This window comes from Lepidochelys kempii, chromosome 3, assembly GCF_965140285.1.
Source record: "Lepidochelys kempii isolate rLepKem1 chromosome 3, rLepKem1.hap1, whole genome shotgun sequence".
Taxonomy (NCBI): Eukaryota; Metazoa; Chordata; order Testudines; family Cheloniidae; genus Lepidochelys; species Lepidochelys kempii.
Window position 1 is genome coordinate 180,120,144 of NC_136382.1, and position 26,441 is coordinate 180,146,584.

The 26,441-nt window shown below is 39.9% G+C and overlaps 1 protein-coding gene across 4 annotated transcripts in view; it reads left to right on the forward strand.

Annotated features, from left to right (window-relative positions):
• ASB3 (ankyrin repeat and SOCS box containing 3) overlaps positions 1 to 26,441 on the forward strand; it is a 128,988-nt gene that overhangs the window by 94,372 nt on the left and 8,175 nt on the right. For 3 of the 4 annotated variants that reach the window (XM_073339169.2, XM_073339170.2, XM_073339171.2), the window contains 3 exons: positions 2,495 to 2,692; positions 16,583 to 16,834; positions 20,049 to 20,182. In XM_073339169.2, coding sequence (XP_073195270.1) covers positions 2,495 to 2,692; positions 16,583 to 16,834; positions 20,049 to 20,182 — 584 coding nt within the window. Of the gene's footprint in view, positions 1 to 2,494; positions 2,693 to 16,582; positions 16,835 to 20,048; positions 20,183 to 21,871; positions 22,009 to 26,441 lie in introns of those variants that run through there. The other variant, XM_073339172.2, reaches the window with a different exon arrangement.

Here is a 26,441-nt window from a genome sequence, read left to right on the forward strand (position 1 = left end):
CCTGACCCTGCAGCTCTTGTCCATGTGGAACTCCCATTGAAGTACAGTAAGCAGACATTTTGCATCGGAGCCTGATCCAACTCCCATTGAAGTCAGTGGATGTCCCACAGAGAGAGGGGCTGCAGGATCAGGCATCTGCTCACCTGATAAGCATATTACTATTTTGTTTATTTTATGTTTTAGGTGTAAATAATGATAAAATATGCTTGTCCAAAACTCTTTAGGAGCCCTTAATGAGAAATACAGTTGTAAATGATAACCATAGAGCAGCAAAAATAATCATCTACAAATAATGAATAACTAAATGAGCCAGTAAATCAAAGCAGCAGAACAATCCCTTTAATCCACCCAAGAACATAGCTCCACCCCCTCCTCCCAAACAGCAAAAAAAAAAAAAAAAAAAAAAAAGTGCTTTAGTAGTAGTGTAGGTCATCAGATTTGAGGTATTTCACAGCAAGGTTGGGGGAGAAGCAAGTTTCAGACCCCCAGGTTCTCACAGCGATCCCTCTGCCGGTAGCCTCCATCTCTTTTATAAATGGGGGATCCAACTAGAGTGGGTCCACTGAGCACAGTTTTGGCTGTATATTACAGGGAAAGAGGCACATTCTCATTTTCCAGGCCATTTAGGGCTCTGTAGTTCATGATCAACACCTTAAACTATACCTGAAGAGCCAGCGCAGTTCCCGGAGCACTGGTGCCACATGTTTCCACAGAGGTGCCCCACTTACTAAATGAGCTGCTGCACTCTGCACCAGCTTCAGTCTGTGAATGATTTTAAGGTGTAGACCTATGTAGAGTGCATCTTGGGGGAGGGAAGGGGAGTACGGAAAACAGTGACAAGGTCCATTTGTGAAATAAAGGATGCAACTTCCTAGCCAGCCTGGTTATAGCTGTCTAACTGTTTCTGTGGAGGGTCTAACATCATCAAGTATCAAGCTCTGATGACCAGTGGCAGAAACCCTCAGTCAAAAGGGCTGATATTGCCTCTGCCATGTCCTCCAGCTGCTTCACCCAAGCCACAATCACCTGAGCCTTGTTTGGACTGAGCTTCAGCCAGCTCACTCTCATCCATTCTCCACCCTCAAGAAAGCATTGGCTGAGGAAACCTCATTGTCTGGGGTGTCATAGATGAGGGGTTCTCAAACGGGGTCGTGACCCCTCAGGGTGGTTATATGGGGCTCATGAGCTATCAGCTTCATGGGACTGACAGCTCCCAGCCCCCATTAAATTAAATTACCCACCAGTTTTTAAAGTAAAGGAGGGAGTCACACTTAGAGGCTTGCTGTGTGAAAGGGGTCACCGATACAAAAAGTTTGAAAACCACTGAGCGAGACCCATACATTTGGTTGCCATCAGTATACTGAAAACACTGCACGCCCATATATATCTGGTTTGGGTGGGGAAGAGAGATGTCAGCATGACATACTGCAGTAACCTGCACTTGAGAGCCCTTTGGGAAGAGGAGCAAGTGCCCGTAATTATGTGGTGCAATCTAGGCAAGAGAAAACAAAGCTACAGAAGAGCAGAACTCTCCTCTCCCACCAATGTTTGTAGGTGAGTGAACAGCATTTCACAATCCGTGGAATGTAATAATACCTGCATGGGAGCCTGATCTTCATCCATTGCCAGGAGATCATTGACCAACATGACCAGTGAAGTTTCTGTGTTCCAACTGATAAGGGAAGAGACGTTTCAGAGGAATCTAGATAGCGTGAGAGATGTCTCGCCACAACTACTATCTTACTCAAAAATGGAAGATGAATTGGCAAGATTGTCAAGGCATGGCTCCTTGAGCAAAGACTGTGTTAATACTTCCTTCAAAGCAACAGGCAGGCTGCTCTCTCTAAGAGAAGCTTTGACAATTTCCATCTGCAAAGTACCCGGTACTTCCTTACTGATCTTCATTAATCAGGAAGGATATGGGTTCAAAGTACAGGGTGTGACATCAAATTCTCCCACCACATCCAATGCTTCACTGAGTGCCACGGGGCTGAATTCAAGAATCCCCTTTGTCTACAGTTTGTTAAACCAAACCCCCAGATCTGAACGCCCATTCCTACTACTTTGTAAAAGTCTAGATTCAAACTTTGAAGAACAGGCTTATCTCTATATCAGTGTAAACCAATCCCTGACTAAAACTAATTAGAATCTGAGATATTATTACAAATACATCAATTCCAGCTAATTTTGAATAACAAATCGTAAAAGATGTTTAGAAAATAATTTCAGTTTAAATTTGCAGATAGTTTTACATTGATGATACTAACAGTTCCATATGCTTAAGCATATTAGAAATTTTTTATGTCAAAATGTCTGATATTATGAATGTTCTTTTTTTTACATATTTATTTAATTAAAAGGATGTGATTACAGTTCAGGTCTGATTTTGTTTTAAACAATAATGTCCATGGGAAAAATAGCCAGGAAAAATAACATCTAACTGTTCCATATATGTGAAAAGATTCCACAATAAACATAGTTTTAAATGTTACAGCATTTTAGGATTACTAATACCAGTTACTGATCGGACCTGTGACACACAAAAAGACAAAGTGAGCCCTGTCTATTCAGCAGTTTATGGTGGTAATGAAGAGTGCTTGGAAATGTTACTTAAAGAAGGCTACAGCCCAGATGCTCAGAAGTGCCTAATCTTTGGCTGCATATCACCTATGTGCATGGTTTTCCAAAAGAAGTATGTATATCTCTTGTGTTTTTTCATTGTCATAGCTTAACTATACTGATATTAATCTCAGGCTTACTTTTTAAAATTTATACATTTTTTCCCCCTTCTCAAGTCTTGAGACTACAGAGTAAACCTTAAGTACCTCTATAGTGCACTAGCTCTGGGTCACATACGTGAGCTAAAGAACCTTGCTAAAATCTCCTTTGGGAAGCTCTGTTCTTTGAAAAGGAGTCTTGTAGAACATAATTGCAGTCTAGTTTCCTGGCTTTCAAAAGGCCTTATCAACCATCTCTGTCTTCTGGGAACTTGACATGATGCTGTAATTGAATCAAACAGATTCTTAATTAGCTAGATTCTTTTCAGTATGATTAAGTTCTTGGAAAATACTATTTTACTTTCTGTGTATGCCAGTCTTTTGTGTAAAAACAAAGCAACATAAAATTGTTTTAGGCAAGTGCCCCCCCACCCCCGTCCTCCTGCCCAAATCTCAGTGTTCCTGGGACAAGACTGTCCCATACCCTGAAAGCAGCAGGTGTTGTGAACTACCAAAGAGTTTATACTTAGATGATAAATCCCTTGAGATCATGATCACTGTGTCCCATTTGTTCTGTACAGTGTGTATGACGCATGCTGTTGGTGCTTAACAAATGGTTATTTGAAACAACAGAGGAAAAATTGTAAAATGTAACTACTGTTACTCACATTTTAACTTTAATTTACTTGATATTGAAAGTATATTCATGGGGCAGGACTCCCTTCTGCCCTTCAGTTCACTATTTTGTAGTTATTAATTTTATTAATAAAATTGGTAAATCTCTTCTTCCACCTAATTCTGTATATAGTTGGGTTTGTGGGACCTTTGAACAATAAAATCAACATGATAATTATCTCATTTTTCTGTATATACTGTTCCCTCCTCCCAAAACTTGTCCTTAAAGACAATTCATTACACGTTGAACCAAATCTGGATACCAGTGAAAATAATGGTGCAGGATTAGCCCCCAAAACACTTCTTGGGAACTCTGAGCTTCACATATTATTCTGAGCTACATTTTACAAAAGGTATATATGTATGATAGATTTAAATTGGGATACCGAATACAGATAATTTAATGGATCTGATGTTGGACTTGGCTTTAGGATGCTAGGGCTATTCAGTTCTTGCACATATTGGAGAATAATATTTGATAAAAACAGACAAATTATTTTTGCAATAACTACATTTATTCTTAATTTAATACTTTGACAGAATGCAATTGTAACTTGTTTTTTATGTACTGTATATCACAGCAATATTATGCGTAGTAATGATGCGTGGCTAATGTGCTTTTTTTAAAGGGAAATTGTTTAGGCTATTAAATCAGATCTACTTAAAAATCACATTCTAACAGAAGAATGACTCTTGAACACAGGGTTAAATTATTTCCTGGCACAGTGCCACTGAAGTCAAGGAAGTAATGGGAGCAGAGAATTTGGCTTATCTCTAATTTTAAAAAATGCATCGCTTAGTTGATCCAAAACCACCACTTTTTGGTGCTGTCTGCATTTTGTGCATTCAGCGCTTTCAGCTCCTCATTCTGATTTCTTGCCCTGTCCTGATCGGGCAAAAGGCATAACTGCAGCAAATTTCCAGCAGAAGTTTTTTCAGCGGGGAAAAAAAATTATGTGCAGCACATGAATTATGTGCATGCGCGCAGTGATGCAGAATCCCCCCAGCAGTAAATGTTGGTGGAGAAGCCTTATTTTTAGACTGCTATGTTTGAAAATATTAGACTACATGTATACAAATAATTCATAAAATCTTTATTAATGTATTGCAAGTTTAAATAACTTCATTTTTTGCTGACACAATGTTAGCTTCTGGTGCTGCAGACACTTACGCACATGCATAACTAGAAGCAGATAAGTAGTCCCATATAAGTCAGTGGAACTGTTCATGTGAGTAAAGTTATGTGCCTGTTGAGTGTTTGCAGGATCAGGACCTGAATTTATTTTTTTTCATCTCTGGCAGTTTTGTAAAATTCAAATAAGATACCACAGCAGTATTAACATGTTTCGGGGGTTGGGAATACAGGAATTTTGTTCCTTATTAATTTTAATATAAAATTGCAATAGCATAGATTTTCAAAGTAGTTTTACAAAGCCTCAACCTAGTTTAAATTACAATTTAAATCACTCCATTAAAAAAACCCATGGATTTAAATTGGCTTGATTTAAATCACTCCACGCTGACTTGATCACATTAATTACTTGGAATTTTCTGAGAACATAGAGAATCTTCTAAGGGTCCATGTCTGAATTTTAAAAACCCTTCTAATTCCATATAGTAAATTTGAAGAATGTCTCCTGTGAAACCATCTTGTCTGATTAGCAGTTGGGGAAAATTAAAACCTGTTCAGTATAATTGGTGTTCTATGGAGAAAGTGTGTTTCATGTGCCAGAACCTCTTTCCCCTAAGGCTATTTTGTTTATTTGTCCTTTTTTTTTTTTTGCCATCCCTTTCAGTTTGTATTTCCTTTATTTTGTTTTTCAGTTAGGGCTGTTATTGTGGCTTTGCCACAAATCCAGAGTAAGGGGCAGCACATAGTTGTGCTGATCCAGGAACAAACTCTTAGTCACAATCTGATCTCCCATTCCCCACTTGATCTGAGTGGGAATAATTTATGCCAACCCTATAAATGACACAGATTACTTCCCCTTCTATGTTGGTTCAGCTGTGCTGGCTAGAGCATTGGGCAGATAAAGTCCAAAGTTCTGCCCACTCTTGCTGCTATGGCGATACAGATAGATCATGTAGGAGAGTAACGGACACTTTACACCTCCTTGCTCCTCTGAATGGACATGTTACTAGGGTGATGATTGTACACCTTGATATTTTTTTTCTTGTCTATCTTTCCTTTCTTCCTTCTTTGTCTCTTACTTTGCTTCCTTCTTTCCTCTGTTTTTCTCTTATTGCTTTTTCCAACCAGTCCTCTTTTCCCCTTCCACTTTCCCCTTATTTTTAAATGTTAGATTTTCATAATCTGCTGTATATATTATATGTTGTAAGGTCCCTTTATAATATGACATTACTAACCCTTTCCCCCCCCCCACATAAAGCACCATGAACAAAATGTAGCAATCTACCCAAATCAAATTCAAATACAGACCCTTAAGGAAAAGACCCCTCTGTTTTTTAAGCAGCTTCTAAATGTTTCTTTTTACTTTACTGCTGTTGTCATTTGCTAAAGGAAGGTGCTGCTTCCCTGAGTGCTGATTCCAAAGTTACCATGGAACTATTTTGCCTTTGGTTATTTTTTTAAGGCAAAGATAATGATGACGACTGAATGTGATTTTGATCATTCATGAGGTACCATGTACCGGATATTTAAAGCAAGACAAAATGAAATTAATCAAATTATTTGTACAGTGCTTCAATAATAGGAGTTTATTCAGTTGCTAAATTACTAAGGTATAAAGTACATGGCTATCTATGATCATTTCCTGATTCCTACTATCAGATGAGCTGTATCCACACTACAGAAGACACATTTGTTGTTTCATATTATGAAAGTGGTAATTTGGTGATTACCTGGGAAGTTCTCTTATTGTTTAGGATGTTGGCTCTGGAGGGGTTGTAACCTTTGATAGGTAGGGAACTGGCAAAAGTGTTCTATGCTGAAGCTTTCAATAATGTCAGAATTTGTTATCTCTGACAGTTTGATATTGGTATTGGAGTGTGCATGCTGTACAGATTGATGTTTAATTAAATTATGCTCAAATCTTAAAATTTTCATGATGTTAAGCATACAGTGTGTGTATTATATATGCAGGGCTGGTTCCAGGCACCAGCATTCCAAGCAAGTGCTTGGGGCGGCAGTTAGAAAGGGTCAGCAGTTCCCCTGGCTGCGGCGGCAATTCGGCGGCAGCTTCTCTGTTCCGGCCACTGCCGCGGCAATTTGGTGGCAGCTTCTTCCTTTTGCTGGTCGCGGCGGCAGTTTTTTTCACTGCTTGGGGCCGCAAAAACTGTAGAGCCGGCTCTGTATATATGTGAAAGTTATAATGTGCATGCGTTTCTCTCATCATCAATATTCTTGAGTGTTACATTCGTTCTTCTACAGGATAGTAAACTCTTAAAAAAACCCTCTCCAAGCATATTGTAAAATTGCTTCAAAAGAATCTCTCAATATGCGCCATGTATCTAGAATCAGTTCAGAATTTTAATAAATAACCTGCCAGTTCAGTAATTTTCCTGAGTGAAAATGCTGCAGCAACATTTGGCTTAAATTTATTCCGCTTCAGCTAAAAGGGCATATTTCAGGAGAGGAAATCAGCAGGGACATAATTTTTTTTTAAACAGTGAAAGCATGTCCCTATGACTGTGCCTATTATAGCTAATATTTCTCTGGTCAGGCTGCAAATGATTTTGAATTGCTTGAGGCAGGAACTCATGCAGATCCTGAACTGCACATGTGAAATCATACATCTGGATAATAGCCAGAATGTGCTCTGCCATGTCTCCTATAAATTATGTATAAGGTTTGCAGTGAAGCAATGCCTAGGTTTTATTGTATTGAATTTCACTGCATACCTCTTAGACCATGTCTTTAAAAATCAATGAGCATCATTTCACTCTTCTGTCCTATTCTTAGTGTATAATAAATACAGTTTTTAGAAAATGAATCAGCCCTGCTAATGGTACTCAAAAATGTTGCAACAAATGAGGCAGGCAGCAGAGATGTAAATTCCAGATTGCCTCATAGAAGCAACATTCTGTAATCAAATTATTAACTAAAGGCCATAGGTGCAACCAACACACAAATGATTGGTTATATCATCATTCATTATCACAATATCATTAATAAAGACTAATCACACAGATTTTAAAATATGTCTTGCTGATAATTGCAATGAAGGCAAAGAAAAACTAATGATTTTCACCTTACCGTTTTATCTTTTAAATGAATCAAAGGTATCTAAATTGCTATGTAAGAGGAATACACTATTTGGATTAGATTACCGTGTGAATATATGCACAGATCTTTTAGCCTGCAAAGTCTTGATTGAAATCCAGTATAGAAGGAAATGGCTCTTAGTTATGAGATCTTAGGTGACAGCATTTCAGCATTCTAACACAACTGTCTTCTTTATTGCATCCCACAAAACATATCTGGACAAAGTAAAAGTAAAAGCAAGATCTTTTATTTTTTTTCAAAGTAAAAGAAAGATCTTTTTAAAATGGTTGTAATAGAGACTTAATGTCTCACACAAATCATGCTAAATATAAACCTTAAGGAAAAATGTTGAGAGGCTAACTGGTTGATGGCATTACTCTAACTTCAATACCCAGAAAGACACTGAGAAAAATTATTGAACAATCAATTTGTTCAAATCTGGAGGATAAGAAGATAAGTAATAGCCAGCAAGGATTTGTCAAGAATAAATAATGCCAAACCAACCTAATTTCCCTCTTTGAAAGGATAACTGGCCTAGTTGATGGAGGGAAGAAGTAGCTATGAGTTATCTGGACTTTAGTAAGGCTTTTGACACTGTCCTGCATGACATTTTAAAGCAAACTAGGGAAATATGGTCTAGATGAAATTACTGTAAGGGGGGTGTTAGAAGAAGGAGCAGGTTGACCCAGAGGCGGATATGAGTACAGGCTTCTTTATTGCGATATTTGTTCCCCTGGACCCAATTGTCCAGTAAGCCCTGGATTAATTACAGCACACTCTTTTTATTTAAGTTAGTATGTAAACGCCTACATCCATTACAGCACCCCCAAACCCCTTATTAAGTAATAGAAACACCAGTACTATGATTATACCCACCCCTATTGACTGATTACAGCATTATGCATATTATACACATTTTTACCTTGAACATTCATTTTTTTGCAGTGATTGTTGCTACAAATTCCCTTAATCAGCAATTCTCAGGAGAGGGAGGAAGGGGCCATGAGCAGTTCTCGTTTATGTAGCTGGCAAAGGAAGGGAGGAGAAGATAACACTTCTTTAGCCAAAGGTATCCTTTAGATCCCCACATTTTTATGCAGCTGCAACTCTTATTAATTCTTAACAAGGAGAAGGGAGGGGAAAGGGATAACACCTTTATCTATTAAGTGAAGGAATAGTGCATGCCTGTGCCTACTCCCTGATAACATGCCAGCAAACCAGCAGTTTTCCATGTCTGTAACTTAACCCTAACATATCCCAACACTCCGCCACTCTCTTCAAAGAGAGGCCCAGGCACCCCTCCTTCTCGCACACTGAATGGCGGGGCATTCAGCTCCAGCTAGCCTGATACCTTGGTCCACTGATCATGCTATGAGGAGAGAGAGAAGGCAGGTCATAAAAAGGGGTAAGCCACTGAATTTACAAATATGGCCTTCGGGGAGAGGCTAAGGCAGCACATAATTTTAAACGCTCCATAAATATGATTAATATTACAATTAATAGGAATAACATTCTTATAACATGAGTAATACGACCAAGAAGTGAATGAGTGTCCATTAGGTCTGTTCGAAGGGCACAGGCAACATTAGTCCACGCACAATTAGCAGGCAGTTTAGTAGCCAATTGGAAGGCATTAATTCCTTGAAGGGCCTCCTGGGCTGCCAACACCTGCGTTCAGCGTTGCTTGGCCCGGAGTTGCCCCTGGAGTGTTCATGTGCTCTTGTCCATATCATGAGTCCATTGAATATTTAGAGAGAAACGTGATACTGTCCAAACCAGCTTGACCACTTGGCATGGAATTGGGTAATGCACTGGTTCGATTGTCCACAGCAGTGGGTTCCACAGATCCATTCATGCACCAAACTCCCAATGACAGCATGTAGATGTGTGTAATTGTGCCAGATGTTGGTGCACTTGTACTTCCAAGTGTTATATTACAGAGTTATGCATACTTTTAGCAGAACATTTCATACCCCATATACATTACACCCAATTGTTCACCCTTGGCACAGGCCATTGGGTCTGCTTCTGTATGGCCATTGGGGAGGGGCACATTTATTTTATTTTTTTTTGGATAAACAATTACTTAATTTAATTATTGTCCATTTTACACCATTCCATTTTTCCTGTTTATTCCCCAGTGGTTCCCAGTGAGCTTCTCCCTTTCTTATTATTTCCATAGGGCTTATGGGGACCACCTTAATTGCCATCTCATTCCAAGGTACCACTGCAACTATTACCCAGGTGTTAGCCCCTTAGCTGAGCATTTTGCATTTCCAGACACACCTCCTATTTCCAAGTTAGCCTTTTGAAGCCGTCCCCCACCCATGTCACAAGGTTCCCTATTTGTTGAGTTAACCGCAGGTTCACTTTTGCCGCTCTTTTCCATTCCATTGCAACGGCAGATAGTTGCTGTGCCGGTAGTTCATTGATTTGTTGTTGAAGTTTTACATTTTGGCTTATTAATTACTTAGTTATTCAACGGTTCCCCAGATTCCATACACCCAACCCTGTGCTTCCTACTGCCTATAGAGCCCTTCTGCAGTGACAATTCCATATATATTCCCTTACCCACTAATTAAATTGTTGCTTCAACCCTTCTGTGTATGTGCTGCATTCTGTGGAGTGTACCACTCATCCATGTAATGGACCGAAAGGACACACAGATGAGCTCTGGTTGCACCCACTCCTACAGTGGCTTCCGCATGTTTGCCCATAAGGAAGTATTTCCAGCTGCAGGCTGCGGCCAGCTTAAATCAGGATCCTTTAGCTTGGCATCCATATTACCTGTAGGGATACATTCTGCAAAGCGGTTAAACTGTCATATTCCCAACGTTCCAGGGGAGACTTCATGCTCAGTCTGGTATGTACATAATTGCAAGCCTAAGGATTATTCTTTATGGAGGTAACATTATGATTACACATGGTAACACCACACCCCAATTGTGGAACCCCATAACCCAGACACCCCAGGAGACCAGAGGGTTTATACGTTTTTGGGGCCCTCCGTGACAAACAACATGTCCAGATGACTGTGTTTCCCACTGTCATTTGTTATGACATATGCTAAGGAGTACTATTCAATATTTCCTGATAAATTTGATATCCTCCACCGGGTTAGGATCCCCACTTCAATTCATACACTACATACCAACATTGCCAAATTCCCATGGGGGATTAGTAGTAGTTTTCTACTGGTAAATCTTTAAAGTTCTCCTTTGCTTCATTACCGCCACTTAGGGGTGTAACTGTTCACGTGTTTCCTTTTTTTGCTATTTTACATCGCGGGATCTGGGCAGGGTTTACAATAGTGACAATTGTGATTAGCAACAATGATTATTCCATTCCAGGCCAGGGAATCCTTGGTTTCCCCTTTGTAGGTCCACCTGTAATATGCATGTAACAATTTATACATTTTCCTTTTTAACCCCCATTCTGAGCCTTTTTATTTGCGTGTAATAAACCCATTTCCATTCTCCATTTTTTGTTTTTTAATATCAGCAGGCTGGGGTTCAACTGGTCAAAGACTGGGTAAGGAACCCTTCATTTAGGAGCTGGGAATGGATGGTATTCTCCTGGAATGCGGTACATCACTTGATTCCCCTCATTGGGCCAGACCGTGCTTTTCAGGCGGGTTATACCATGCACTAATCTTTGCTGCTATATGCATTAATTTTCCTTGTACAATATTCATCAAAATAACAGTAATAACAAGACAAGCAACACAAAACACACAACACAATCTTCATTGCGACAGTAGACCCATGGTGTTCTGGGTTGTTCTTCCACTGGTGCCAGCTTGCCCACAGTATCTGAAAAACAAAATAAACATTTCCCAGCCCCTTGGTGGGGACAGATTATTGCTTAAAAGTACCCCTTTCTTTTTACAATTATTTTTGCTGACTTCAGGAAAACAGAAGAATTACCTTAATACCTTTTTGTTTTATTTTATAGGCAGGCTAGGGTTTTACCCTTAAAGGGAAAGGGTGAATTATTCCACTGTTCATTTATGAAATTCATGAGGTTGTGTACCTCAGTTTCCCCTTTTGTACAACAGACCAGGTTTATTTATTATTTGCAGCTTCTTTGTGCTGCCATTTGTAGGCAGTTCTTTTCTTCCCCTATTAGCTAGGTGATTTGCATTTACACAGACACTGTCTGGCTTGCTTTTGGATTCAAAGCTATTAGCAGCTCAGAGGCTCTGTCTTAAAAGGGACACAATTAATTTCCACCAGCGTTTTGATTACTTTTCACTTTTAACTTCTGCTTTCAAAACACACAGCCATCTGCAAAAGAAAAAAAAAACAACCTAGTGTGGCTCCTTTTGGAACCCTAATAGGATTTTAATTATGGAGCATGTTTTGTTTGCATTTTACCCCTTCTACAATATACACTGCACATATTTTGGGAAAATGCACACCCCCCTCCACTATTCAACTCTACATTATATTAGCCACATCAACTTTTACACCAGGGGTAACTGCCTCCCGCGTGCTCACAGAGTTCTCATGCACCCCCACCAAAGCGACAGTCTGATCACCCAGAGCCACCCCAAGGCTCCGTGTTTCTAACATTGCTCCCTTATACATTTCACCCTTGCCTTTCCTTCAGAGGTACAGTGTTTTTTAATTTTTTGTTTTTCTTCTGCAGTTTTTAGCTGCTATTTATTACTAAAATGATCCAGAATCTCTCCCCATTCTTCCAGTTCTGGCTGCCCTAGCTAGGAACACATTTTTTGGTTCTTATTTAAAAAGATATTATACCTTATAAAAACCATGGAAGTATCCAAAGGTTTAAATGCTAAATACCAAAGCCACATTACACTATCTGCCCATGTCTAGCACAAGAGTCTATCAGTGTTGCAACTTTGAATGAGAGATTGAAATGGAATTTTAGTATCATTGGGTTTTTTTAAATTTAAAAAATAAAACCAAACCAATTTATTTTAAACCTACAAACAGGATTTTATAAACCATGAGTGCTGGGTTAGGTCCTTAAAACATTACGTAGTTATACAAAAAGATTCACACGCAAAAATTCTTTTTTGCTTAACGCCGCTTGCACTGCTTTTATTATGTTTTATATAACTCTTACATTCCATCTTGTACAACTTGAGACAGTCCAGTTAAGTTCCAACAGAAACACCTTACATTTTTTTTAGTGACTTTGATTAACTCGTCTAATAGTCCAATAATATAGATCAGAGTATCTGGCTGATTGCTGCCTGCAGCAGTCCTTTACAGACCATTTCTGTGGGAAAAGAGCCCATTTCCCCTTAGAATACCTGTAAAGGCTCCTGGGGACAAAAACAGAGTGGTGGTAGTAGCCACTTAACCCTCCTGGATAATTTGATTAACTACCAGGATTTTACCCAATGTGACTGTACTGAGTTGCACGTATATTTACCTTTACATAACAGGGTTTTATTTGTGAATTGAACATTTTTTTATAACACCACAATTGTTACTTTTTAACATTTTTACAACTCCCAACGATTTATTTTCCTTTAAGCTTCCCCCAAACTTTATAGTATTAATTTTTACAAAGCTACTTGCAACTATTCTTTCAATTATACTTTAAATAATTCACTTGTGGATTTAATTCGTTAAGGTGATATATTTTGCTTGTAACAACATAGCCACCCAGTACAATCTCTGCAACACAGCTGCCCTGCCCTGTGCTTCCTTTACCTTGGAGTTATTTAAAAAGGCGTAAAACATTTGTTTCTATGGTCACCCGTGGACTTTTTACTTACAATTTTTTAATGAAATGCAGCAGACTTCTGTCATGCTTTGTCCAAACAAACTTTTCACTAAGTATCTAAAGTACCGTCTATTAAAACTTCAGAAAACCAAAAGTGTGGGGGGGGGGGGGGAGAGGGAAGGGCAGAAAGAGATAGAGAGAGGGAGAGAAATGGGGGTCGGGGAACAAGAAGTTTGCTTTAAGGCGTCTACTTGACCCTTGAGGGTCAGGTTCTTTGACTTAAGACGATTAAAATCGTCCATAGATTTTCAGCTATTCTGACTGGCAGCACACTGTGATGATTTACCATGTTCTGTTCCTCAGCAATTTGCTGCAGAGTTTTCACTTTGCTTCTAAGATGGGTAACCTCCTCCCATAAACCTGACAGATTCTCACAGAGACCCTGTAACAAAACAGCCTTTTTCTTATCCTGGGAGCACCTGGATGCCAGGGCAGCTTCCACCCACCCCTGGATGGCTGGCCTATCCTGACAATCCCTGGAGGGAGCCACATAAGGACCCCCCCTACCCCACGATCTTCCCAACAGTTTATTAATAAACTCCTTAACCGGGGTTGCAGTAAAGGGCCCATTCAAGTTCAATTTACTCATTGAATCCATGGTGAGACTGGTGGTCAGGCACGACTCTCCCCTGGGATCCTGTTCGTGATGCCAGAGGTTAGAAGAAAAAGGAGCAGGTTGACCCAGAGGCGGATATGAGTACAGGTTTCTTTATTGTGGTATTTGTTCCCCTGGACGCAATTGTCCAGTAAGCCCTGGATTAGTTACAGCACACTCTTTTTATTTAAATTAGTATGTAAACGCCTACATTCGCTACAACACCCTAAAACCCCTTATTAAGTAATAGAAATTCCCATACTATGATTGTACCCACCCCTATTGACTGATTACAGCATTATGCATATTATGCACACGTCTTTACCTTGAAAATACATTTCTTTGCAGTAATTTGTTGCTACAAATTCCCTTAATCTGCAGTTCTCAGGGGCAGGAGGAATGGGCCATGACCCAGGGGTCGCTTATGTAGCTGGGAAAGGAAGGGAGGAGGAGATAACACTTCTTTACCCAAAAGGTATTCTTTAGATCCCCACATTTCTTATGCAGCTGCAACACTTACCAATTCTTAACAAGGAGAAGGGAGGGGAAAGGGATAACACTTTATCTATTAAGTGAAGGAATAGTGCATGCCTGTGCCTACTTCCTGATACCATGCCAGCACACCAGCGGTTTTCCAGGTCTATTAGTTAACCCTAACATATCCCAACAGGGGGTGCACAACTAGTTGAAAAACCATACTAAGAATAATTATTAATGATTCACTGTCAAACTGGGAGGTCATAGCAAGTGGGATCCCATAGGAGTCTGTCTTGGGTCTGGTACTATTCAAAATTTTAATTAATGACTTGGATGATGGAGTGAAGAGTATGCCTATAAAATTTGAGGATGTCACCAAGCTCAGAGCCGTTGCTAGCACTTTGGAGGAGCGTATTAGAATTCAGAATGATCTTGATAAATTGGAGAATTGGTCTGAAATCAACGAGATGAAATTCAATAAAGACAAAGGCAAAGTACTGCACTTAGGAAGAAAAAAAATCAAATGCACAAATACAAAATAGGAAATAACTGGCTATGTGGCAGTACTGCATACTTTAATCAGCACTGGTGAGGCCTCAGCTGGAGTATTGTGTCCAATTTTGGGCATCACACTTTAAGAAAGATATGCATAAATTGGAGAGATTCCAGGAGAGAACAGCTGAAGTGATAAAAAGGTTTAGAAAATATGACTTATGAGGAAAGACTGAAAGAATTGGGCATGTTTAGTCTAGAGAAGAGAAGGCTGGGGGTGGGGTGGGGCTGAAAGAAGTTTTCAAATATTTAAAAGTGGAAGCTGATCAGCTGATTATCTGATTATCTGACCAGCTAAGTATAGGAGAAGTAATTGCCCTAGTTTGCAGCATAAAAGATTCAGGGTAGATACTAAAAGAAACTGTCTAATTATAAGGATAGTTAAGCATTGGAACAGGTTACCTAAAGAGGTTGTGGAATCCCTGTCAATGAAGGATTTTAAAAACAGGCCAGACAAATACCTGCCAAGTATGGTCTAGTTCTACTTAATCCTTCCTCAGCACAGGGGATGGACTAGATGACCTCTCAAGGTCCCTTCCAGCATTATACTTCTATGATTCTGTGAATTTCAAGACATTTCCAGGATTCTCAGAAATGGGGAGCATTTTGATCCAAATGTTATGTACATTGTCTATAAAAATGAATACATTTAATATATTAAAGAGAAGTGTAATGAAGTGTGTATCCTGTCTTCTTATAACAGAGACATGAGAGACTGGGAAATGGGACAGTATTTCAATGCAGGCTTTCACTTCTAGGTTAGCAATTTAAATGTGAATGAACAAGTGGTGACTGAATATGTGAAAATGTGAAATGAATTGTTAGTCTCAGTTCAGTACTTGTTTGGTGGTGGAGAGATGTACACCAGTAAACTGGTATTAATTATTAGTTTCAGTAGAGAGTCCAGGGATTGAGAGGAGAACAACCTTGCCACATCTAGGTGATCCATACAAAGCTGGTTTGAAGCATACTGGCAGGACATTATGAGTAGAGCCTTGCACTGATAAAAAAATTGTATCTGCACCCGATCTGTGGTCCGCAAACATGATCCACGGGTATCTGCAGGTTTGAGGGTTCTAGATATAAAATTTGGAACCACATCCATCCACAATCCACAAACATGGTCTGCCGATATCCACATCCATGGGATATAAAACGGATATCTGCAGATTTGCAGGTCTCTAAGTATGAGAAAGCTTGACCTGCTGCTGCCTTGGCTGCAGCTGTCCTTTGGATAATTAGAAGGCCTAATTTTCCAATGCTACACTGATCCAGCATCTTTCACAAACATTACTTAAACTAAAAATTATTGCTGGTATAATTTAATTCAGTTTCTTCTTTAAATAAATTTTCAGGAACAAAAATGCAAAAGTTTTAAAGTTAAATACTGATCTCTTTTGGGGAATAAAAATTACTTGAGTGACATTTTAAGGTGATGCTTTCTAGAAACAGTCACTGTTGCAATAGTCTAAAATGGTTTGTTACAAAAGGTTCTCTAGTCTGATTTCTATAGTAACTTTAGCATTGTATTTTCAGTATTATTTTAACAAATGTCTTGTTTTCTGTGTGATATTGTAGGTTTTATGGTTTAATTCCTATTCTTCTGAAGTATGGGATCCACTTACTCGAGATTAATTTAGGATACTGCCTGCATCACAAAAAGTTTTATTGGTTTCGGCACTTCTTGAAGGTGGGCTGCCCAATGCCTTCTGGGGAACGCTCACTGGAGTTTACAAAATATGCCGTTAAAGCGCAGGAACAGAACAAAGAATGGCTACCATATCTATTGTTGGCTGGATTTAATCCACTGAATTTGTTGTGCAGACTGTGGTAAGAAAGATAATACTGCCTTGTATTTTAGATGTTGTGTACTAAATACTGATCTCCGAATTCATGACTAACGTAGCTTAACAAATGCTTTCACTGAGCAGCACATCGTAACCAGTGCTTACAGTGTGTTCAGGTGACAATGGGTTTCAGACCCAGGAAGTAAAATATCTCATCAGCAAGCGAGATTGCTGAAGGGTAGGTGGCACATTTTAGTACCTCTGGGTGAAAACACCTTCTGATTTGCTGCTTTGCCCACTTGCCTACCTCCTGGGAAATAGCAGCCAATCAGAGCTGCTGCAGGAAACAGGCCGAGCGCTGCCCCCTTCTGTCAGGAGCCCACACTGTTTTCATAGGACAGCAGGGAGCGGGAAGAGACCAGCTGCACAAGGTGACTTTGCCCTCTCCTACCTCTTGCCCCTCTGTGAGCTATTGGATGGCTCCTCTCCTCCCTCCCCCTTCTTTCCCCGCTTCCTCCCAGCAACACCCAGCCTGGTAAGAGGGAGAGGTGACCTTGCTGTACACCTGCCTGCCCAGTCTGGGAGAAGGGGATGGAGAACCCCAGGAGCTGCAGGAGGAACAGAGGTGAGGCTTGGGGGGGCAGGAGTAATGGGGACAGAACAGATGGGGGCACAAATGGTATGGGGACTGGAGGAGGCTAGATTGAGGGGGCAGGATTGATTTGGGGATTGAAGGGCAGAATTAGTTCGCTAGGAGCACAGGCAGATGTAGAGGTGATGACAGACCCCTCCACATTTTTCAGATCACTTTAAACACTGATCATAATTCAGTTATCTAACTCAGGATCATGACTGAGAGAGATTTCAAATGTCTTGAGTGAAAAGTTCACACAGAAGGCCAGGGTTCAATGTTAAGAAACTTTTCCCTTTATCTGGGAAGAGAGCCAAAGCAAGGCTTGAAAGCTTTATTTACTCCAGGGAATAGGGTCTCTGCATTTTTCACTGAACAGGCTTTTTTCCCTATCAGTTCCCTCCTCCTGGGAACATGGTGTGCTACCCACCCCAAATCAAATGAAGTACGTAAATGCAATAAAACAATGGCATAAGAAAAATCTCAGATAATTCTGGGTCAAATGGGAATTTAAACAGTGTGGGAGGGGGAATCCCTCTAGCATTAAATTCAGTGGCAGGGGGAGAAGGAAGTGGGTAAAATTGCAGATTGTCATTGTCACTTGATTTTTTGCCTTAGTACCATAAATTTTATGTTGTTTTATACAAAGTGTGGATTAATACATTTCAGATAAAAATAACTGGATTGACTGCTTTTACGTTTAATTAGGCATTATAGAAATTATTGTAGTATTTAAAGGGGTCAATATATTTATGTTTTATTCTGATTATTTTTTCCTTTTTTCCATGTTGTCATGCAGAGTTGAAACTTTGACTCTGCACTTCCATATGTATGCCTTGTAACAAAATAATTTGAAACTATACAAACACGTGAAATAGAAATAATGGATTAGACAGAGTCCACTGATTTGGCATATTCACAAAACTTTGCATATCCTGTTAGGAATTCCATTTACTTGTAATCTTTAATTTGTATAGAAAGAGCTGAATTTTAGTGTCCGCTCAGTTTTAAACATTGATCTGTTTTCAATTTTGTGATATTATAGTTGAACTTGTCATACTGCTTACAATGTTAACTTCATCATTAGACTGATTTTCTTGATTTAGTGAAATTTTATATTCATTGATTTTATACTCAGCAGTTAAAGCAACATATTTTAAGCCTGACATGATAAATGTTATTTGTGATTACACTGTACTTACAAATAAAGAGCAGTGTATGATTACAAGAGTAAAGACTATAAAAGCCCTAATTTTTTGTGACTCTTCTTGTCCATTTGTATTGTATGTAACAATTTTTAAAATTGTCAGCTAAATTACAAGTACTTTTATACACATTTCTTGACTTAACTTGTTTAAAAACATTCTTGTTAAAATAACTGCCTGTTACTTTGTAATCTACAGATATATTTTTGCAACTTTAAATGCAATGCTAGTTTTTTTTCCTCCTGGAAAATACTGGCAGAGTAATAGAAAGTAAATGCCATCTGTGCATATGGTTGAGTAACTGTCACTGGCTTAGGGTTGTACAGCTGTACAATATAATGGTCAGTGTACTACAGTAACAGTAAATTTTAGTGGGAGTACCAAAAGTGGTAAGCAAACTCCCCATGGCATTAAAGAAAGCAGTGCAATCAGATTCATAACTCCTGTGCCGTGTTCAGATAAATGCATGAAAATGACTCTGTTGGTCACACCTGAACTAAATTAATGCTGAAAAATGAAATAATAGAAAAAATAGAACAGGCAAGGAAGTTTTTTATTATTAATTTTAATCACCCAGTACATTTGTGTGTTTCACAGCATTTTATGTTTTATACTATTGGTTGAGTCAGATGAAAATGGAAGAATACATATATAGCATAGAAATTATTATGTGAAAGTGCAAGTATTATATTTCAGTACATTTCAAATACCTTTTTTAAAAAATAACTTCTTTAGACTTCCTGTGTAACCCATTTATCCTGTGAAGGCTATTGTTTACCATTTTTTACACATTTTCTTGGAGAAATGAGATATAAATCACCCTAAAATCAGTTTTCAGAGTAACAGCCGTGTTAGTCTGTATCTGCAAAAAGAAAAGGAGTACTTGTGGCACCTTAGAGACTAACACATTTAAATTTAGAGGCTAAAATCAGTGTGTGCATAAAACTCAAATCTTTTTTTTTTTATTCCTTAGGTTTTGGTTTGATTATTTTTTAAATTAAAATAAGCCATTAAACATTTTTTCCATATGTGATGGAAAGACTAGGCATTAATGTGAGACATTCATTCACCCTGGTGGTGAGAGACCTTATAAAAACCTAGGTAGAGATGGAATAAGCAATTATTACAGAGAAAAATACTGCCTATTACTAAGGCAAATACATTTTAGGAATGCATACTTTCTCTTATAGCTTAATTCTAAAAGTAATGGAGGAAGATATAATTGCTTTAGTAAAGTGTAATGCTGTCAAAGTTATTTTAGAATTCCCTTTGATGTTTTGTTATGCTTAGGATGTAGATTTCCAGAAACTTGTTACAAAAACATAAATCTTTCAATATGTTTCCTCCTCTCCCCCAAGATTATCTTTAAGGTAGTGTGTACAACAGTTGACAAAGTTATACAGTAATTTTTTATTGTGTAGGATTTATTCTGTGAATGATGACGTCCTTAATTTCACTCTGGAATTCACTAACTGGAAAAGGCTTCCTCCAGCTGTAGAACAAAATCTCTCTGACTACAAAGAAACCTCCACCTGGATTCCACATAACCATTTTGGTAAGTAATCAGCTAATTTCTGCACATACCAATTTCCAGAATTTAAGAGGGAAATAGCTCTTTGGAACAATATGTGAAGACTGCAGAATGTAAAATTAAATTGGATAGAAATTGTGTTTTTATACCTGGGGAAGCCAGTAGTTGTCCTAAACTAAGATCATATTTGAATTAATAAAATAAACAGTATAGTAAATGAAATACATAATGTGTTTCAAACTGATACTTTTAGTCAGGATTATCCTCTCCATGTAATTACTGGTATACAGATTAAATAAAAAGTTGTCTAAGGTAAATACGGTTTCAAGTGCCCTTAAACATGAAAAGGCAGCAGGATGGCATCATAACACACATGTATGAAACGCAATTCAGAGAGCCTGTTGTTGGGAAAGATTTTGAGGACTGTAAACTAGTTAACCTTGATCTTATTAAGTAACCTGTACAGGTCAGTTGGCTTGACAACTGGTATGGAAAAGTCTTAGTAGCTAGTTCAAGAGATTAGGTAGGTATGTCCTTTGGAGGGTGGGTGTAAAATATATTGTAAAGGCATCAAGTATAAGTTAATAGTGGAACTTACTAAAATGATTTGTTCTGCCTCTTAGAAGATTTAAGGGGAGATGATGGATATTACTTGATTACTTTTTCTAGACAATGGTCCCTTAACTTTGCTTATTGAATTTGATTTATACACTCAATACAAAAACGCCTACCCACTCATCTAAGCACTTTTGACAGTAATTAAAAATACAAACCATATAAATATTCTAATAAATACCTAGAAATCCAGCAGCCTCTCTTCCCTCCTATAATTAAAATATAGTCAACCAAAAATGAATAAATATATTTCCACAAATACTATCTCTCGCCACACACACCCTTCCCAAAAGCCAGTCAGAACAAATGGGCTGTGCAGGACTGAGCTATCTGAAAAATTATGCAATACTCTTTCCTATTGATTCATTGTAAAACGAATTCCTTTTTAAAGCAGTGCTATAATGTCTACAAAGGATTGTTTTTATGCTTATTTTATAAGATTTTCCTTGGAGTAGTGTATTTAATACTAATCAGCATATCTTATTGGAGTGGGAGAAGGCTTTGCATAAAGAAATGTACTTGATCAAAGTTTTTCTGTGTTCCCTTAGTTATTAGTGAATATATTCATATTGTAATAAAGGCTGATTTCTTTGCAGTCTATTTCTTCCTCCTGCTTAATCCTTCGGTGGAGTTTTAATTCTGTGTTTTGTTTAGAACATCAGTCTGTTATAGAAATTAATGTGATGTCCTAAATTTAGCATTAGGACTTCACTGCAGGATCAGCTAGGAGAAAGACAGGTTATTACTCATAATTACCAAGCATACTAAGAAAAATGTGAAAAAACATGAAATGGTTTCTTATATATTTTAAGTTTTCCTAGTATGAAAAAGTATGAGAATGATTATACATTTAGCAGACTTAAATGTGTTCCATTTAGGAGCTAGAATATGGGGGCAGTTAGTAACTCCTAAATTTTTGGTAGTCTTCCTTGGTGGTCTTAGTCAAATTGTAGAAGGTAGAAGCAGACCATCCTCAGACAGTGATTTCCCAGGGCCAGAATGCTTGCATAATCAAGCCTAGTGAGAAAAGTCAGAGACAGAGAGAGAGATCATCCTAGGCACCTCACAATTTTTTTTGTTTGTTTTTTTACTTCTCAGTCAGCTCTAGTCAGAAAGAGAGGAAAAGCAGGCATGCTGAGGTACTTCCTGCACGTATGTGGCATATTACACTGGACATTTGAATGTTAGTAGGTCTTGAATGGTACTAAGAATCCCAAAAGATTTAATATCCGAAATTAAAAATGAAGTATTTGTGCTAAATATAAAAGAACCTGTCATTACAGTTCAGTTCTGATATGTTTGTTTCAAACACTCCAAACTGAGAACATTAATCACTGTAGGTGAAATTCACCCCAGTGCAGAGGATTAGTACAGGTCTATGTAGAACTTAACTTCTACGTCAGGCCTATTTTGATGCTTTAGTGGATCTCTATGAGTATGTCTACGCTGCAATTAAAAACCCATGACTGGCATGTGCCAGCTGACTTGGGCTAAGGGGTTTGGGCTAAGGGGCTGTTTAATTGCACTGTAGACCTATGGGTTCAGGCTGGAGCCCGGGCTCTAGGACCCTCCCACCATGCAGGGTCCTACAGCCCGAGGCTCCAGCCTGAGCCCAAACACATACACTGCAGTTAAACAGTCCCTTAGCCCAAGTCAGCTGGCATGGACCAGCACAGATGTCTAACGGCAATATATACCCTATATCAGTGGTTCTCAAACTTTTGTACTGGTTCTCAAACTTTCACTTAGCAAACCTCTGAGTGCGCCCCCGCCAAATTAAAAACACTTCTAAAATATATTTAACACGATTATAAATGCTGGAGGCACAGCGGGGTTTGGAGTGGAGGCTGACAGCTTGCTACTCCCTGAGGGGTCCCAACCCTTAGTTTGAGAACCCCTGCCCTATATGGTGTACAGGCAGCATTTGTACTCTTAGGGTATGTCTACATTGCAATGTAAGCCCAGGGTTAGTAGAACTTGAGTTAGCAGACCCTGGGTTTGTTAACTGAGGGCTTGAGCATCTACACTTATTTGTAACCTCAGGGTAGGAATTGTTGGACCGTGGGTCTCAACGTGGGGCTCCAGCATCTATGCTGTATTATGTGGGCCCAAGTCCAACTACCCATATCCCAGACTTTCTAATGCCCTCCCAATAATATGGCCATTCTAGCCCTTTGTTCATGGTGCAGCATAGAAAATCCTGACTGTGTGCCAAACTTGACTGTTCAGAGGGAAAAAAAAAGTCAGCTTGTGGGCCAAAAGGAATCTGATGAGGTTCAATAAGGATAAGTGCAGGGTCCTGCACTTAGGACGGAAGAACCCAATGCACAGCTACAGACTAGGGACCGAATGGCTAGGCAGCAGTTCTGCAGAAAAGGACCTAGGGGTGACAGTGGACGAGAAGCTGGATATGAGTCAGCAGTGTGCCCTTGTTGCCAAGAAGGCCAATGGCATTTTGGGATGTATAAGTAGGGGCATAGCGAGCAGATCGAGGGATGTGATCGTTCCCCTCTATTCGACATTGGTGAGGCCTCATCTGGAGTACTGTGTCCAGTTTTGGGCCCCACACTTCAAGAAGGATGTGGATAAATTGGAGAGAGTCCAGCGAAGGGCAACAAAAATGATTAGGGGACTGGAACACATGAGTTATGAGGAGAGGCTGAGGGAGCTGGGATTGTTTAGCCTGCAGAAGAGAAGAATGAGGGGGGATTTGATAGCTGCTTTCAACTACCTGAAAGGGGGTTCCAAAGAGGATGGCTCTAGACTGTTCTCAATGGTAGCAGATGACAGAACGAGGAGTAATGGTCTCAAGTTGCAGTGGGGGAGGTTTAGATTGGATATTAGGAAAAACTTTTTCACTAAGAGGGTGGTGAAACACTGGAATGCGTTACCTAGGGAGGTGGTAGAATCTCCTTCCTTAGAGGTTTTTAAGGTCAGGCTTGACAAAGCCCTGGCTGGGATGATTTAACTGGGAATTGGTCCTGCTTTGAGCAGGGGGTTGGACTAGATGACCTTCTGGGGTCCCTTCCAACCCTGATATTCTATGATTCTATGATTCTATGATTGTGGAATATTTTTGGTGGACTCCTAGAGCACGAGTCCAGCGGAGCTGCATCTACCCTGCAAAATGATAGGACTTGAACCCTGTGTCCCAGCTTGACTCAGGCTCGGACCCTCTTCCCTATGGGGTCCCAGGATCTGAGTTGTGTGAACGGAAGGAGGATCAGGCTTGAGCCTGTGTTTGCAGCTTGGGTTTACACTGCAGTGTAGACATTACACAATTTTGTCAACAAAAGGCAGCTTTTCTCGACAAAACAGTGGAGGTATACACACTACAGTGCTACTTTTGCCTACAAAACTCTCTTGTTTTGGCAACAAAATAAAACCACCTCAACCAGACGCATAGAACTTTTTGCAGCAGAGTTTTATCGACAGACTTGGAATATGCATGCCATCTCTCACCCCAGGGCAGTTAGGGAATCCCATTTCTGCAAAGCCGTCCACTATTTCACACACATTGCCAAGAGTCACAGTCTTTTGTAGTAGGATGCAATTAATAGCTCTGCACACTTACGTTAACGCAGCCCCAATGGTCGACTTCCTGACTCTAAACCAATACCTGACTGACTGGTAGCAGTCTGGAGTTGCCACATGCTTCCACATTGAGAGGGCTGCTCTCATTTTGGTGTCCTTGCACCTTGGGACTAGGGCAAGTTTCCAAAGGAAGGTGGCTTTCCGCATCTGAAAGTTCTGCAGCCACTGTTCATCATCCCAGACCTGTATAATGATGTGATCCCACCACTCAGTGCTTGTTTCCTGAGCCTAAAAGCGATGGTCCACTTGTTTAGCTGCTCTGTCAATGCCAAAAGTAATCTGATGTCGTTTCTTTCCATAGCATACAGCAGGTCAGGCAACTCAGATATCTGTTCAGATTGGAAGCTCATGATATACTGCATGACCACCCGTGATGTGTTAATGACAGTTACCACAACAGTAGAGAGCGGTGCAGGATCCATCTTTTCACACAGAGAGGGCGGGCGCACAGTAAACGGGGGCCAATGAAAAATGCTGCAAAATGCAGTCGAAAGCCCACAGAATGCTGGGACAGAAAGAACTGCATCATGGGACATTGAGCCTGCACCCATGATGCGCTGCGATCCACTCCGCCGTCGCACAAGTTCTAGCTGCAGAAGGTGGCAAGTAGCACAGTGGGATAGCTACCCACAGTGCACTGCTCTCACTGTTGATACTAGAGCACCAGCTGTGGACATGCTCTGCCGAGACGAGGAGCGTAGTGTGAACATGCAATAGCAATGTTATTATAGCGCTTTTTGATCATCGACATAACTTTTGTTGACAAAACTCTGTAGTATAGACAAGGGCTTAGTGTCTGCATAAGGAAAACTGAAAGTGTAAAATGAAACCAAGATTGTAATGTGATAATAGCAAAATATAAGGTGCTTTAGTGATTTTTTTTCTTTAAGTGGACAGCTGAGGAAAAAAGAAAAGATCACAGAATATCAGGGTTGGAAGGGACCTCAGGAAGTCATCTAGTCCAACCCCCTGCTCAAAGCAGGACCAATCCCCAACTAAATCATCCCAGCCAGGGCTTTGTCAAGCCTGACCTTAAAAACCTCTAAGGAAGGAGATTCCACCACCTCCCTAGGTAATGCATTCCAGTGTTTCACCACCCTCCTAGTGAAAAAGTTTTTCCTAATATCCAACCTAACCTCCCCCACTGCAACTTGAGACCATTACTCCTCGTTCTGTCATCTGCTACCACTGAGAACAGTCTAGATCTATCCTCTTTGGAACCCCCTTTCAGGTAGTTGGAAGCAGCTATCAAATCCCCCCTCATTCCTCTCTTCCTCAGACTAAACAATCCCAGTTCCCTCAGCCTCTCCTCATAAGTCATGTGTTCCAATTCCCTAATAATTTTTGTTGCCCTCCGTTGGACACTTTCCAATTTTTTTTACATCCTTCTTGTAGTGTGGGGCGCAAAACTGGACACAGTACTCCAGATGAGGCCTCACCAATGTCAAAGAGAGGGAAACGATCACCTCCCTCCATCTGCTGGCAACGCCCCTACTTATATAGCCCAAAATGCCATTGGCCTTCTTGGCAACAAGAGCACACTGTTGACTCATATCCAGCTTTTCATCCACTGTAACCCCTAGGTTCTTTTCTGCAGAACTGCTGCCGAGGCATTCAGTCCCTAGTCTGTAGCAGTGCATGGGATTCTTCTGTCCTAAGTGCAGGACTCTGCACTTACCCTTGTTGAACCTCATCAGATTTCTTTTGGCCCAATCCTCTAATTTGTCTAGGACCCTCTGTATCCTATCCCTACCACCAGCATATCTACCTCTCCTCCCAGTTTAGTGTCATCTGCAAACTTGCTGAGGGTGCAGTCCACGCCATCCTCCAGATCGTTAATGAAGATATTGAACAAAATCGGCTTCAGGACTGACCCTTGGGGCACTCCGCTTGATACGGGCTGCCAACTAGACATGGAGCCATTGATCACTATCCGTTGAGCCAGCTTTCTATCCACCTTATAGTCCATTCATCCAGCCCATACTTCTTTAACTTGTTGGTACAGGTTAGTTCTGGATTCATGGAATTCCTGTATTCTTTTTCCATCTCTTCCTCCCTCAGTCTTCCAAACCTC